Raw genomic sequence first — 16477 nt, forward strand, 5'->3', positions numbered from 1 at the left:
GTCTGTAGAACATCTAGAGGAGAGTGACTAAAAGCCTGTCTGAACATGTTAATAGAGCAGATGGCACCTATCATTAACAGGATGACTAATGGCTAAACCACAAACCATACATTCAATCCAGGTTTAGCACAGAGGCCTGCATAATGTCTCACTCTTTACTTATGTGGTTGCCATATTGACCAGCCACAACCCAATATATGATTGATTTATTTCACACGTAATGATACATGGCTAGACAACTGTACACATTATATCAAACTAACAAAAATAAAGAAATACATAGTTGGAACGCAAGAAGCGTAAATGGCATTTAACATATGAAAGTTACACTGTAAAAATGTGGATCTTACAATTGTCATACAACCAGACATTATTATTATTAATATACTGTACATTTCCATTCATTCCAATCATCCTAAGATGGATGTTTAATCCCTTCTTGAATGCTGTTGCAGTTGGATGTCTAATCATCCTTATAACAGCATTTTATGGCATGATTATGATAACCATGAGCAAGGAGGTCATATCAAATTCCTGTCTAAAAGCAAATATCTGGCTACTGATCTGATTCAAATAACACATTGTCAACACTTTATTTTACCCATACAGTTCTCTGCATTGGATTACCTTTCCGTGTCTGTGGAAAGTCGTTTCACCATTATTTGATGCTGGCATTTAAGTATCAGAATTGTCAATTCAAATACCAAGTAGCTGGCTTTTACAAAATACATAATACACTCTCAGAACACAAAAGTCTGTAATGATTATTACTGAAGCAACAGAAAAAAGTTTGTCAAACAGAGATCTGCATTTACTGTTCTACAACCTAAATGGACTTTATGTCACAAAGCCAATTCAAAGATTCACAATGAGTGTTGCAATTGAGCCCTTATGTTTCTGAGAAGTAGCCAAACTTAAAACATGTATCATAACCAACCTCCACTATCACCGCCCCTGATTATTCACAAAGAAACTATACCAGCTTATACATCCACCCCAAAATATCTCTGCATTGGAGTCTGCAATGATACATATTTAAATGAAAATATATTTATATAATTTGTGGATTTTTCACAGTAGTTTGTACTGCACTGTACCTTTTTGTCCATCTATTTATGCCTACATAATTGTCACCTTGAGAAAGTCTATTGAGTCACTCGAGAGAGAGTGTGGCTTGTGTTTTGTGTGGAAGAAAAATGTCTCTTGGGGTTTGTTCTGTAATATGTCCGATCTTCAGTGTGGTGAGTGCTATGCATGTCTTTCATCTCTGCTGGCCAACAACAATTTGGGGACTGATTACTCTGAAAGGCTAGTTTTTCCCTATGAGAACACAGCTTGTAGAAACTGCAAAAAACATTTGCTTTGGCACAGATTTACATTGTAGCAATGTCCATTCCTTGATCTCCATGGCCATGATCGTTACTACAAACACAAGTGGCCCATTGTGGTAATCCTTGGCTCAGTACACTGTCACGGATAAGTCTATGTGTTTGTGTATTGCCGTGTCAGTCTATCCTCTCTCCTGGTGTAATGTCAATGCACTCTAGTGTCTAATCATTCCGCGCATAAACCCAACATCAATCCCCTCTCTGTCTCCGACTCTTGCTCACTCTCTCTCTATACTCTCGCTTTTGTTTTTTAGATCTGAGTCTCTTGGACGTTTTCCTTCGAGCTCCCCTTGAAGAGGAGAGGCTCCATTTGGGGATTCTGGTTTTGGCTTATGAAACCCTTAATCGATCCATGTAAGCCCATAGTAGGCATGGGCAGAGACATTGGCAGCGGAGGGGACATAGAAGTGGGGTTGGTGTTGGTGCCATTGCCTGATGAGGAGAGCAAATTAGATGTAGAGATTGGAACCGAGGTACAGGAGATGGGGATATCCTGGCCTTGCTGGTTCTTAGTCAGCATTCCTCCTGGTCCCATCCCTTCGCCAATACTAAGACCCATCACGTTGTTGTTGAAATGATGGGTCTTATAGTAATGGTTGAGAGTATCTGTACGGCCAATGTTGGGAAGGTTGACTATCTCTGGATGATGTATCCTTAGGGTTCCTTCTCCACCACTGCCAGAATTCATTGTTGATCCACCAGAGATGCCACTCCCGGCCCCTGCTCCGATCTCATCTTCTACATTGACAATTTCAATGGCTCTGGCAGGACCGTGGTGCTTGTGTAGCTGATGCTGCTTCCGGAGCTTATAGAAGACCACCAACATTACAGCTGCCATAAAGGTAATGGCCACGAAGCAACCAATGATGATCTTAGTTGTTTTCATTACATCATCCAGGCCTGGAATGTTAGTTACCTCCATTATGGACACAGTCACTGCGTTTTCAGTAGCTCTGTTGGCCCGTGGAGACAGTGAAGAAAGAGAGGAGAGAGAAGGCGATATAGTGATGCCAGGTCGGCCCTCTAACACCCCTCTCTGAACAGTAGGATTAGGAAAATCTATGAAGGTCTCGTTAATATACTGTCTTGCTGAGTTCTCCTCTTCTCCTCTTACCGTCTCTACTGTTTCCACAGTGACAGTGGTGAAATAGCTGTAGCTGTTGCTGGGGTCTGAAGCAGACACATTGAGCACGGCGGTTGCAGTGGTGTTTCCAGCAGAGTTGGTTACCATGCAAGTGTACTGCCCAGTGTCTTGCACGGTCACATTGGTGAAGTTCAGTGTTCCGTCATGAAGCACTGAGATCCTAACTCGATATGATCCGTGGGTCATCAGAGTGCCATTTGGAGTGAACCAATTCACAGAGGTCATCGACGTTCCAGTACGACATTTCAGCTCAGCGGCCATGCCCTCAGTGACATTGAGGTCAGTGGGTGGCTCAACAATCACTGGGGCATAGCAGGTAAAGTGGCTCTGGTCTAGTTCCCCAATGTACTTTCCCTTTAGACCTGGGGGCGCATGGCAGCGAGCGCAACATGTGGTGTTGCTGGGAACTGTTTCTTTCAGCCACCAGCTGAGCCACAGAACATCACAGTTGCACACCCAAGGGTTGTGGTTGAGGTGTACTCTCTCCAACTGGTGCAAAGGGGTGAAGAGGTCATGGGGCAGAGAATGCAGGGAATTGTGGGAGAGGTTGAGCTCCTCCAAGTTTTTGAGGTCATCAAAAGCATTGCGTTCAATAACTGACACCCTGGAGTGCATTAGCCACAGCTTGCGAAGTGACACCAGGCCCTGGAAAGATCCTGGCCTGACTATCCCCAGCTGATTCCCTGACAGCTCCAACTCCTCGAGTCGTACCAGTGGGGTGAGGTTAGGGATATCTTTCAAGCCACACATGCCAAGATTCAAGAAGCGCAAGTTGACCAGACCTTCAAAAGCAGCCTCTGAGATGAAATCCAGCTTCCTGAGTTCCCCTAGATCAAGACGGCGTAAAGAAGGAACACGGTGAAAGGCAAATGCCGGCAGTGTCTCGATGGGGTTGTTTCGTAGCCATAGTTCCCTTAGCTTGCTGAGGTACTCAAAGGCTTGTGATGGCACCACTGTGAGACGGTTGTCAAAAAGCTCCAGTGTGTTGAGGTTGGGAAGGCCATTGAAAGCTCCCACCTCAATTTGCCGGATGTGGTTCTTGGAGAGCTGGAGGATTTCCAAATGCCTCAGGTGCTTAAATGTGTCAGACTTGATCACCTGGTGTAGAAACAAAAACATGGAGGCATGTTGTAGCAACCTCAAAATTACTGCTGTCAAAATAAATTAATCAGTCAGAATGTATGGTCTGTTTGCAGATGAGGCCATATTTACCTGAATTGTGTTCTCTTGTAGATTGAGGTATCTTGTGTTCTCTGAAATACTGTCCGGGACTTGATCTAAACTCTTCCTTGTACAGATGACACGGCTCGCCTGATTGGAGCAGGTACAGAGGGTGGGGCAGGGGGGTGCTGCCTCTGTCAGCTGAGGTCCATGGTTGTGAAACCACAACAAAAGCTGGACCAACCAGAGGAGGGGGGAAGGGGTACAGGGGCTGGTCACCATGACAACACGCATGGCAACTGAGTCATGACCCACCCCTATTGCTATGATGTTGATCAGTCACCTCCAAACAAGGGAATTTAAGTGCTTATCTTGATGTTCATGTTGTATGCTCTTGTTCTGATTTTCTTCTCCTTCAAGCAGTGACTTAAAAATTTGAGAAGATGAAGTGTAATGTTATGTTAAAGGCTCGATTTATCATTAATAGGTTTTTATTTTACTTTGCTCATGCTTCTTTGACGATCAAAAACCTTGTTCCTTTCAACATGTCATGTTAGGGAAGCCTGTATTTTTTGTTCCCATGACATTTATTAGAACAGATATCAAATTTGTGGGAGGATTTGCTCTTGAAAGCGTCGTCTCTGTAGTGGCTGTCGCTTTGCACTGTAGGGAGAAGACAGAAAAGGAGAGAGAGAGGAAGGAGGTCAAGTAAGTGCAGTAGCTTTAAGATATTAGCCTAGCACATGTATGCATGTCTTCCCAGCGCTGAATTTAAATCTCAAAATATTACAATGTCCTGTCGCCAGAGCGTATGACAAGATGGGTCAGGCTTTCTTTTCTAAAGAGGTGGCTCTCAAATTGTGGCCTGTAGTCTAACTGGTGAGTCAGCTGCCATTTTCTTCATAGGTTGAACTTAACATCTGGGTCATGGTCTGAAATGGCCACAAAATTCGAAAACCTCCAGCTGGGTCACAAGTGCTGCAGCAGACCCATTAGGATGACAGTCTCATCATCCACTTTATGATACTGGTATGCTTCTAGTCAGAAACACACTGGCAGAAGTAGAATATCACATTTAAAAGAATGCAAGGTTAGTGAATGCAATTACAACAGCCAGCAAGACTCATCTAGACCTAAGGTTAATGCAGAGATTCATGCAATCCCTCGTGAGGCAGCAGCAGTAACTTAGTAATTAAGATATGAAGGAATGATTATTGACTCCTGAAATTTTACTGCAATGCACATGCTGTGTACAATACACACACAATCAGACACAATCTCCAGCCACTAAAGTTGATGAACCAAACATGAAAACAACAAGAAGATTGCCGACAAAGGGGAGAAAAGATGGTGCAAAATGCTTCTATGGCTTTTGAAACAGATACAGTTTGTCTGTCTTTGGTTAAGAGAGTGTCACATACTTCTTGAAACAAAAATGGCTGCAAGCATCACCAGACTCACTAAATTTAGAGAAGGTTGAGTTGTTTCCTTTACAATCATTAGACCAAATAGAAAGTGCTCATTGTTTTCTTGAGCGCATCGTGCTCGACACTATGACTCCGGCAGTCACAAGCCTGTGTTGTCTGTGGAAAACAAATAAGATCTTTGTTGTTTGTCACTGATGTACGGCCACTGTGTTAGCAACATTCATATTTCATATAAGACCAGTGTAAGATTGCATTTTCCAAACATGGTTACTCTCTAATAAATTGATCATTTCTGAAAAGGTTCCATGGCAGTCCTTAGCATCTCCTCTCCTATGCAGCGACGATGCATGCGCTCCTAGAAACACGGTTGCTGTGGCAACCTGCTCACTCACCATCTTGTGTTTTTACTGTCCAGTGCCCTATTCCACATTACTGTGTTTAGCTGAACAAAACCCATCGGCAGCACTTTCATGGTCTAAATCAACTTTTATTTGATTTAAAGCTTAATGGTTACTCCCTTCACAAAATCAAGAGTCTTTTAATCGGTAAATGTGTTTATCTAGAGGAACAAACACTGAATGCTGAAAATCTAGTTTTGTATATGAAAATATAAGTTTGCATATGCGCAGGGAATCCTGAGAAAGTACTCAGTTGAACCTCGGCCTTAAATATTGCAACAGGGGGAACAAATTTGCCATGAATCTTAATATCTACAAGGTCTGAGGATTAGGTCAACATCAGTCTTTATTAAAAACATAGCTCTGAGAACTCTTAAAGCAGCTATTAAGAAGGCTCATAAGGGAGTGCATGCTAAAAATAGACTTTTTTCAGATGCTGTGCACATCCCACAGACGCTCTCTATCTGTATCACACACACAGATATTCACACATCCATATCCACAACCGTCCCAACTGTAACTGCCACAGAGAAATAACAACACATTAGTCATCTCTGAACCTCGATGTTACTGAATGCAGGCCTTCTGCAGCACTCATCATTATGGTGTTCTTTACACTGCCGCCCTTCCTTGAAGAGTCTCTTTCTCATCCCCATCCGGCAGGAAATTATGTATTTCAATAATTAGTCTGAGCTGGAGAAAAGATTTCTCAAGGTGTGTCCGGGATGTCAGAAGTGTTATTTGTTCCAGGATGGTGGTTTGATGGTTACAATTGTCAGGCTCAACAGAAAATGATTCATGGAAGCATCGAAACACATCATTAATATTCAGCTGGTCAAATAATTGATCATACCAGTGCTCTCAAAACAGAAGTTGTTCATCCATGCAGTGTTTCATACACTACAGCTTCAATAGAGACACTGGCCAAGACCCTTGTCTTTTTTCTTTTGGATGAGGCTCTCTTAGGAGGTGAAGGTGGTTTCGAGAATGCCATTCCTTAATTTGTCCTGCCTCTGCCACCAGTCTTGAAATGTGCAAACGCTGAGGTAATAGAGAAGTTTGTTCTTTTCGGTTGTGGTAAACAAAAATACAAAAAATGCAAAATAGCTGTTTTTAAAGCTCCTGTTTCCTTCATTTCATCATTACAGGAAAGGTGCATTTCCCATCAGCAGTTCGGTGTATCTTCCTCTCAAAGTAACATTTTATCTTTGCATTAGGTGGCAAAAGTCGGTGGGCAGAGAAAACAAACACCATACAGGGTAAAATTGTATTAAGGGAGAGACCTTGAATCTACGAGCAGGACTCCTGTTGCCTTGACCTCCTGTCTTCAAGTTCTCCACCACATGAGAGCACAAGAACAGCAGTGTACACCCATGATGGTCATTTTTCTCTACAATAACACCTTGACTCATCTGAGGGCCATTCCTTAAATCCTTGTCCTTGTGCAGAATGTGTTCAGGGTTCATGGCATGGTTAAAACATGGGCTCTATTGTGTTTTAGCTTTACAGTTTCACTCACAGGTATTTCTCTGTCTTGATCTTAGCCGTTTCTTTTCCCTGTCAAGAGCAGATTGCAACCATGTAGATATTGATTATTCGATCAGGCCTGAGAAAGCGCTCAGTCGTGAAAAGACAAATTAGCTGCAAGCTGCTGACCAATTGCTACAAACCAATCACATCATCGTAAGCGCCTGATTGTATCAATGCCCTGCTCTCCACAACAAAGTCATTAAGGTTTATGAAGAGGCAAAAATCGTGGTGTTGTTTTCAATAAACAGCGAGGCTCTGGGCTGTGGGATGATTCCTGTATGCCTACACAAGGCCCAATTAGACCTCATGTATTTACAGATGGTCGAGATGAACACAAAGCGACACAGGTGCAGCAGGGCCAACATCATCTGCTGTAACTATGACAACACTAGATTGATTCAGGACGTGGGAATCGGGGTAGGATGGGACGCATTTCACCAGTATAGATTCAACCAGCGTTTTTTAGAGAATATTGCGGGTTCACGTCAAATATTTTCTCAACTTTCAACTGATGACATTTATATTTTGCCTGATTCTCTCAAATCAACTGAGGGGGGAAAAAGCAGGAAAAAGAAAGCCATAACCTGAGAATTCCTCCTGCAGTCGCAACCTCTAATCTGCAATCTCTGCTCATCATATAGCCTCTAGCTTAATATCTCCTACAATTCAACAGAATGGTCTTATTCATCTATGCAGCTGCGCTCACTACGGCGCACCTTCTCGGGAACGCAATTGAAATTCTGAATAGGCCTAATTCTGCACATGCTGCATTACAAAATGGCTTGCATCCATTCTCTCTTCAGGGTAATGACAACACGACTGCACCCAAAAATAATCCACGGGCTCAGCATTTTTTTGGGGAGGGGGGGAAATAATATAATAAACACACGGGCTTACATAAGGAACCGTGTTATTTTAGTACATTTGCAAGGACTACCGCGACTTTCTTCAGCTGACATCGACCCTGACTGTATCGTTTGCTCATATTAATTATTTACTTGAATTACTGTTCATCTGTGCAACCTTTGTACGTTTCATTATTCAGTTTTGTCATCCGGTGAGTGATTTCAGCATCCATGCAGATTAGGTAACAAATGCAATAATTACGCCGGCCATTTCAGTCCCTTCTACCTGTACATCCAACATACACGTACCTTAATGTTTCGGCAGCTGCGGCGTAAGGTCGATGTTTTCTCTCCCCTCGTCCCTTCTCCCGATCGTCAGTTTTCCAACCCCGCTATCTGTCTCCTTTTCTCGTCCCTAAATTGATTCGCTTGTTTCCACGGCTGTGAGCTGGCTCTTGTTCTTGTAGGCTATTCCGCAGCGCCAACGCAACGCGGGGGGCTATGGCAGGTTAAAGATGAACACAATCCATACACACACAAGCACACACGCACTGGGGGGAAAAAAACAAACCAACAAAAAAAACAAGAGATCAGATTAAGGGTCGTTGGAGAAAATGATGTTAGTATTATCGCATTTAGGGACGAGGTCTGGGACGAGTGCATCCATGCGCCTTATCATCCTTGGAGAGGAACGCAGGCAGCAAACGCGACGGCGCCCGGTGGGCAGAGCATTTTGCGTCCAGCATAAGCGGCTCTTTACGCACATTCCGTATGTTTCAGTCTGAATCCCACTAAGACAGCATCAGAAGAATAGATGAAGGACTAACTACTTATGGATGAACCTGCGCTCTTTAGATTGTTAAACGTCTAATCTCTACATTTATGGCTAAACGTTGCAAGATTCCTCACACTCCATTTGGTTTATTTTACAGTCTGCAGGTTTTATCTCGTATCCCCGATGGAGCATAAGCTCTATGCATGTAATGAGCATGTATTCATATTTATTAATATGACTCAGCACCATTGAATCAGAATAAATTGAGTCACTGTGTTTCTCCCATCTCTGTGAAATTTCAAGCATTTCTGGTCAGTTTTGAGTGTTCACCACCATGGAATAGACACCTGTTCACCGCTGAACCATAAACGTCTGCAGTAAGAAACATTTCTGCTCCACTGAGTCTTAAAGAGTTCTGTAGGCCTACTAATGTCCATATTCGTAATGAATGTGCAGTGCTAGCACATGCATTTAAGTAACGGCCAGCTCAGATTAAATCTAGCAAACTAATGAGATCTGTTTTCTGCAGTCTTTGCATATGAGTATTCTTTCTCCCCACACCCCAAAAAAGTGGTTCACAATGGTTGATTTAAAGCTCTACATAAGGAAGCCACCACTTCTATTATTTGCCGTCAGCACCCAGACTTGGAGGGTAAACACTCTGCAGATTTTTGAGCTTTGCACATAAAACTCAAACCTTCAGATGTGTCTGAAAATGTGCAAATAAAGGATTTTGTAAGCAGGGTCCAGAGTTTAGTGGGTTACTAGTGGAATGCTGCACGGTTCAATTAGTAAATTGAGAAAGATGTCAGCAAGTTATTAGCCAATAAAGACAGCTTTAGCTAGTAAAGAGATGCCATTCTTTCTCTCTAAGTGGCCTCCCATTATTGATCTTTGTCATGTGTGTGTCCACATTGGTCAAGTTCTTCAGCTCTTTTAATCACTCCCCTCCTCACAAGGAGGAGACTGTAGCATTTGTTCCAGTTGAAAATGTGTGCGGATGAGGAGGAAGCATGCTTTGGAGCTTTGTATCCACAACCAAAGGCTAGTTCGTAGGGAAAAACAAATCTCAGCGCATCTTTGCTCTGTCTCAGCTCACACTAAAGGTCAAAGGACGGAGAAGGCCAGTTATGCTTCAGAAAGACTCCCAAGATATATACTCTCTCTCTCCCTCACCCTCTCCCTCGCTCGTCCCCTCCCTCTCGGTGAATGCCGTAGTGAGCATTGTTCACGACCACTAGCTTTTGCTGAAAGCTGCACAGCAATGAGGTCTCTGTGCCTTTTGCCTCTCTCTTCCTCTCCCCTCCCCCTCCTCTGCCTCTCTCTCTCCCACCCATCTACCTCTCTCTCTCCTTCCCTCTCTTTCTCCCTCTATCTCACTCCCTCTATTAAATTTCCAGTCACACAGTGGTGCAGAGGATATTCCTCCTTTCCCTCTTTTCTCCCTCTTCCCTCATTCCCTATCACTCATGCTGAAATCTTAGCCTACATCCAGCCTCTCGCCCGACCCTGGCTGCCTTTCAGGGCTTTTGCTGCCACTCTCGTCCTCTCCTCTCCCTGTACATCTTTTTGCCTTCCAACCCCCGCGCCATTTAAAATGATTCCACGCCGCCCATGCCAAACCCATCCTGTGCCTCTCCCTCCTTCCCCCTCTTCCCACTCTATGTCCTCACTGTGTCATTGCACATTGAATCTGATATCCCCCTTATGCATGTATGGTACGCTTGTGTGTGCGCAGGCACCCTTGATCATGTGTGTGTGTGTGTGTGTGGGAGCGATGGAGTGGAGGGGGGGTGAGGGACATGCATTTGTGCACAGTAAATGAACAAACACTCATCCCTGTATTGCTTGTGTCATCAGTACAGGAAGGCTCTTGGAGTAGAAATACAGCGCTGAAAGCTAATCCTGCTATCCAGAAGACGAGTGCATGGCATTTCCAATACAACCAAAACCCCATAAACTCTTAATGCTGTGTTAGGAGCCACAGGGGAGGAGAAGGGGAGGGCGATGAGGATTTGGCAGCAACATGCTAGTGCCAAGACATATGTGGCATGCTGATAGCACGAGAGAGGTGCAGCTCACACTGTGAAGAAGCTTTGGAGGGGTGCTGATACACATCCATCACTTCCATCGTTTCGGGATACTAGCTACGGGCCTCGCCGCTCTGGAAGTGGGTGGTTGAGTAATTGCAAGCAGTTCAAAGCCAAGATTAGGAATGTGGATAATTTTTGTAGCAGAAGCGTTGATGTTAGATTTGGGTGAGGAGCATTAGTGATCTGTTTAATGGCCCCAAGCGTCCAATTGGGGTTGTGAACAAAGTGATATTTTTGGTGGTTATTTTTAGAAATGCAACTGAAAAAAGTTGGATTGGTGCTCATTGTCATCTGTGTAATAAGAGAGATACAAGGGAGAGTTTCGAGTTATTCATGGTGACATCCCTATGTGTGTGTGTGTGTGTGTGTGTGTGTGTGTGTGTGTGTGTGTGTGTGTGTGTGTGTGTGTGTGTTAGAGAGACGGGGGGGGGGATAGAGAGAAAAATCCTAGTGTCACAGTATCTTAGCAACTGCCTCCATCTCCTTGGAGACAAGAACTGACATCATTTCCTGTCTGTGAGAACTCACTTTTGGTTTGTACACAGTGCGTTTGTGTGTATTAGTGTGAGGGCATGTGTGTGTGTGTCTGTTTGTTTGCATGTTGGCATGTCTCCACGTTCATATGCAGATGTGGGCCTGCAGTGTGTGCACCGATGCAAACAGGATGCGTTCTAGTGTTTCAGTTGAGGTGCGTTCAAGAATGTCAAGAAGAAAAACAACAACAAGATAATATGAATTTAATAAGACTAGCATGGATTTCTACTTTAAAAGACTTGTTTCTTTCTTCTCGGTTTCATTTTAGAAAATAGAAATTTTAATGAAGCTGTGAAATCATCGTATCAAGACCGATACTGACAGAATTTTCAGTTCCAAATGGCCATTCTTGAAAGCCGTTTCCTCATTCGCCATCCATTTTAATTTTCACAGCCAAGATCCTGAATTTGTAACATCAACTTTGTCAGTAATGGAGTATCTGGAGAGTCTGGTGCTGTTGGCCTACCAAACAGCCTCTGTGCCTCAACCCAGAGAAAATGTCATCGTCAACTGCCATCTTGTGGACAAACAAGTGTAGTGCAGTCAGCTGTTTAAGTCACTGTTATTTCACGTTACATACAACACATAGCTTAATTAACCATCAGATATTTCGTTGTATTGTATTCCATAAACTTGAGTAAGATAAGACAAAGACCATCTTTTTTTTCACATGTGACAAATGGGGACGAGGAATCAAGAATTGAACTTCCCAGCGAGAATAAGATAAACACACTGGACATTTCACTTTTACGAAAGAAAAATTTTCTTCAAGTCACTTTGAATTCTCGCAAGACAGAAGTTGCTTCTTTTCCATAAAGTTAGCCAGCCTGTCAGGGCACCAGCAACATACCTACTGTACATTAGTTTAATTAGGAAATATGGCTCATGTGAGGATCTTTATAAGCAATAGGTCGACATTTTGGAAAGACCAATGCCAATGTCTCATGTTTTCTACATTAACTTAGAAGCTACAATCAGAATTTTAGCTTGGCACAAACGCTGTTAACAGCTAGACTCTTGTCACCGTGAGTTGTCAGTCAACCTGTGGAGATTCCAAAACCAAAAAGTTTAAAACCCAACCATACAGCCACAATGTGTCATTTTTACACTTCAGATTTTTTTTCTGAATTAAACAGTTAGATCTAACATGTTAATTAGTGAGCTTTACTTGCTGTGAGGCAGATTTTGTTATCTTTGAATAGAGCCAGGCAAGCTGTTTCCCCCAGTTTCAAGCCTTTGTACTAAGCTACGCTAACCAGCTGCTGGGATTTCTAATTTAGCAAACAGATATGAGAACGGTATCGATCTTTTCATCTGACTCCTGGCAACAAAGTCAATAAGCATATTTCCTCAAATGTCTATTCTTTAAAGAAATGGGAGACTTGGTGATGTTGAAAGTGCTTTAGCAAACCTTATCCTGAAACCACATCAGAGGCATGTAAAGTTGAGTGTTGATCAAGAGTGCTACAACAAGACTGGCCCAAAGCATTTGCCTCTAAAGGATTCACTACAAAAACAAAGCTGGCTCCAAATACATTTGAAGGCAATGGTTTTGTATTGCAGATGCAATACGCAGGATCTACTAAAACCACATCATGATCGATGACACTTTAAAGTGTGGCCAATCTTTTGTTCACCAACTGCAAAAACAGAAAGGACTCTTTAACCTCAGCCCTACAACGTAAATAAAATTAAAAGGCCTCATTATGAAAGAGCAGCTTTAAGAGCAACAATATGTTTCACAGGAAGAGCTGCTCTACAGGGACAACAGTGAATCTACAGCAGAGACCACAAGGATAACTGGTGACTCCATACAGCCAGAGGCATGATGTAGCTGAAAGTATACTACAGTGATCTCAGCATATACAAGGCATCATAACCTCACAATATATGTCAGGAAAATCTAGTATCATGATTATAAAATTGCAAATATGACACAGAGTTAAATGGCTAAGAAAGAACAGCACAAGCTAAAAATCTGGGTCAATACATGACAGAATACAGAGCTTTCACCTTGTACGAGAAGATTACTATTCCAGGCTCATATGAATCAACAAAGTCAGCAAGAGTCAGACCATCATACAGATCAGCATACAATTTACAAGACATCCCAGGGGAATCAGTGTCCAGCCTTGTGCCAGGCTGATGCTTCAGCAGAATTTGCACACTACAGCAAATGCACACAACTTCATCATTAAAGCACCCTCAATCAAACGGAAGAGCAGAGGGGAGGTTAAGGCAGTCGCTGCTGCAAAACCCAAAGGCAGGCCACTGTGACATATAATGTGAACGTTGTCACTGTGGACGTGCTAGCATGCTGACACTAGCATTTAGATCAAAGCATCACTTTCTTCTTGAACTATGCATCAACAGCAGCTTTTTCCATCTATCACAACATGTACAGGACATTTGTACTCATAACCTATGCACAGCTCCAAGCATATGTTTCACAGTGGCCAGCAGATGAACGATAACAGGATCAACGTACCGGCAGGGGCTTGGACTCTGCAGCTCCACCTCTCTTGTCCTGGTCTCTCAGGGGCCACTGGGCAAAAGCAGGGGGCTACAAAATGTCTCGCTGACAACTTCAGTGAGAAGGTGTTGCTGTAAAGTAGACCTCTAACCAAGAAATGAGCCCAGATCAACAAAGACCAGACTGCGTATGTATGCATGAGATTATTTTATTCTGGAATTTACTAATCTACACAAAAATTACATCTAAAGAAGCAGAAAGAGTGTCTCATAAATGCAAGCACAAACTGTAACAGCAGAGCAGCATATAATTGTTGGACCATCACGACAGTGAAAAAGAGAAAGAGTGAGGAATCACACATGGACATGCATCAACACTGTAGCTTAGGCAGCGTAAAGAGCAGTTTTGTCAGACTCAGGTGAAAGTGGGCTGAGTTGGCTTGTCCTGGTCCTCTTCACTCCGAAAAAAAGTCATCTTAGATTGTTTTTCTGTTTTGCTTTTCATTTTCAATCTCCCTACTTCCTCATTCACTGGATTCTGTTGCTTTTTTCCAATTCCACTTTATATTTTTCTCCCACATTCTTGTACTTGAGTCCCCCCTTCATTTTTGAAAAATTTTTGGGAAAACTCTTTTACGTCCAGGATTCAGCTGCAGAAAGGGGAAATAAAAAAGAGTTAAACTGTAATGAATTTATTGTACATACAAAGGTGGCGATGGGGGATACGTTCAGAATTATTTCAGATGAAATGTGTTAAATAATTTGTTAATAAAAACAATAAATGTATCATTTTCTCAGCAACATTCAATGTAAATGTTGGTTGACATCGCAGTACTCGCCATATACCAATATAATACTACACCATGTAAAAAGAGTGCTTAACCTGTTGCTTGATTACCTTGTCACAGACCATTTTGACTGCCTCTTTATTGCGAGGGCAACCAAGGAGTCCCTTTGTCTCATGAAACAGACAGTCCACAACAAGTCTGACAGCAGGGTTGTTCAGCTCTCTGTGAGTGGGTAACCTGTAGTCCTTGTCAAAAGTGTGATGCATCGCCACCAGAATCACTTCCTGATGCCCTGACTCTTTGATAAAGACAGGAGACACGGGTCATCGTTTGCATCTAAAAGACAACATTTTTATGCGCTTTTGGGATTGTGCATTGTTTACCGCTGGCGCTGGATAACGCTGAATCGACGTCACACTGAAAACGACTGACGATGGGACAGAAGACAATGGTCACTTCAGCCTTCTCCGGTGGTTTGACTACCTTCACGCCTTTTTTGCGAAGCTTACCAAGAAACTTCTTATGTGAGCCCAAAGTGTTTCCAGCCACATATAAATTAATTTTTGTCATTTTTCCTGAAAAAGAAAAAATAATCAAGTTTAATTTAACCCCCTTCAACCATAAACAGAATTTTACCATTTTGATGTTTTGATGACTTTTCCTAATTTCATAAGAATACTTTGAACGAGTGTCTGCTGCAGGAAAGACCTCAGCTGTACAGAATGGGCTCTCACCCCCGCTCACCACCTGCTGTGTAATTGCTCCAATTATACTGCATGCAGGATGTGCATTTCTTTCACTGTGAATGACTTGGAAAACGCATTTGTCTGCTCATATAACATAAAACATTATATATTTCCACATTTGGTGTAATAACAAGGCTGCATTTTGTCACCTTCATTTAATGTGTAAGCACAGCTTGTGGCAAAGAAAGGCAGAACACTTCAATACTTTCAATATGTCAAAGAAAACATGATTGATTTTTGCAGTTATTATTGTTATGTAAACACACACACAACACAACAGGAAACATTGTACTTTTTGCTTCACTACTGACAGCTGTAGTTGCTTGTAAGATTCAGTGGATTGCTACAGATTAAACTGGTGGCATCAAACTATCTCCACCTCAACCAGCTACAACGGTAAAATGCTGCTTACACATTCACAATCTAGTAATGTCGTATAATAATATTTTAACCACAGGGGCCATTTCCTGATACTTTAAGGACATTTCGCTGATAATATTTGCTGTAAATACGTTTTGAATGCAGTCCTGTTACTTTAGTAAAGGAGCTGAATATTTCTTCAACCTCTGCATATCTTTAATGACTCACAAGAGTAAAATATTTAATATTTAGAGTTAACTTACAGTTTGGGCTGCTTGATAATCGATCTGTTGTTGTTCCGTGCTTACAGGAAATCCAATGTTCACTGCCAAAAAAGCTTTCACTTTCACTTTAAATCCAAATTTGACACGACTCACCGTGGGTGCATTGTCGTAAACTGACCAGCAGGTGTCAGGGCTGTAGCATTAGTGGGTATGCATATGACTTAAGGGACGTGGTTGCTTTTATTAGGCCTACACAGCAGCTTTAAATATTTAATACATAAAGTATAGAAGACCACATAATTGAGGTGTCTTCTTAATTCAAACACATGTCTCTGCCTCATTTTATAAGCCTGTACTTAAAAATAAGGGAATGTGGATAACAGAGAAAGCGTCTGACTGAAATCTGCTCTGGATCATAGAGTATGTTGGAGGTTTTGACACTGACTAAATCGTCACCGCCATGTTCTACTTATAGCAGCTTTTACCTCTGAGGATCTACAAAGTCAGCCTTCATGTCAATGTCACTAGTTCACCCATAGATGCTAAATGTACTGTGTTAGTGAGTTTCCAGTGTCAGCATATCTGTTCATAC

General features: G+C 42.4%; 1 protein-coding gene across 1 annotated transcript; it reads right to left on the minus strand.

Moving 5' to 3' along the window:
* Positions 1-191: 191 nt before the first annotated feature.
* lrrc4bb (leucine rich repeat containing 4Bb) lies at positions 192-8607 on the minus strand. The gene is made up of 3 exons (XM_070990095.1): positions 8203-8607; positions 3745-4356; positions 192-3630 (listed from the first exon to the last, which is right to left on the minus strand). The coding sequence occupies exons 2-3, from the start codon at positions 3985-3987 to the stop codon at positions 1639-1641; spliced, it is 2235 nt and encodes a 744-aa protein (XP_070846196.1). The 5' UTR covers positions 3988-4356; positions 8203-8607; the 3' UTR covers positions 192-1638.
* Positions 8608-16477: the final 7870 nt, after the last annotated feature.

The sequence above is a fragment of the Chaetodon trifascialis genome, chromosome 21 (assembly GCF_039877785.1).
Source record: "Chaetodon trifascialis isolate fChaTrf1 chromosome 21, fChaTrf1.hap1, whole genome shotgun sequence".
NCBI classification, from domain to species: Eukaryota; Metazoa; Chordata; class Actinopteri; order Chaetodontiformes; family Chaetodontidae; genus Chaetodon; species Chaetodon trifascialis.

Coding starts and splice junctions, on each gene's coding strand:
- lrrc4bb (XM_070990095.1), bottom strand. CDS start 3,987: ATGCGTGTTGTCATGGTGACCAGCCCCTGTACCCCTTCCCCCCTCCTC. Junction 3,631..3,744: donor TACAAGAGAACACAATTCAG/GTAAATATGGCC, acceptor TTTCTACACCAG/GTGATCAAGTCTGACACATT.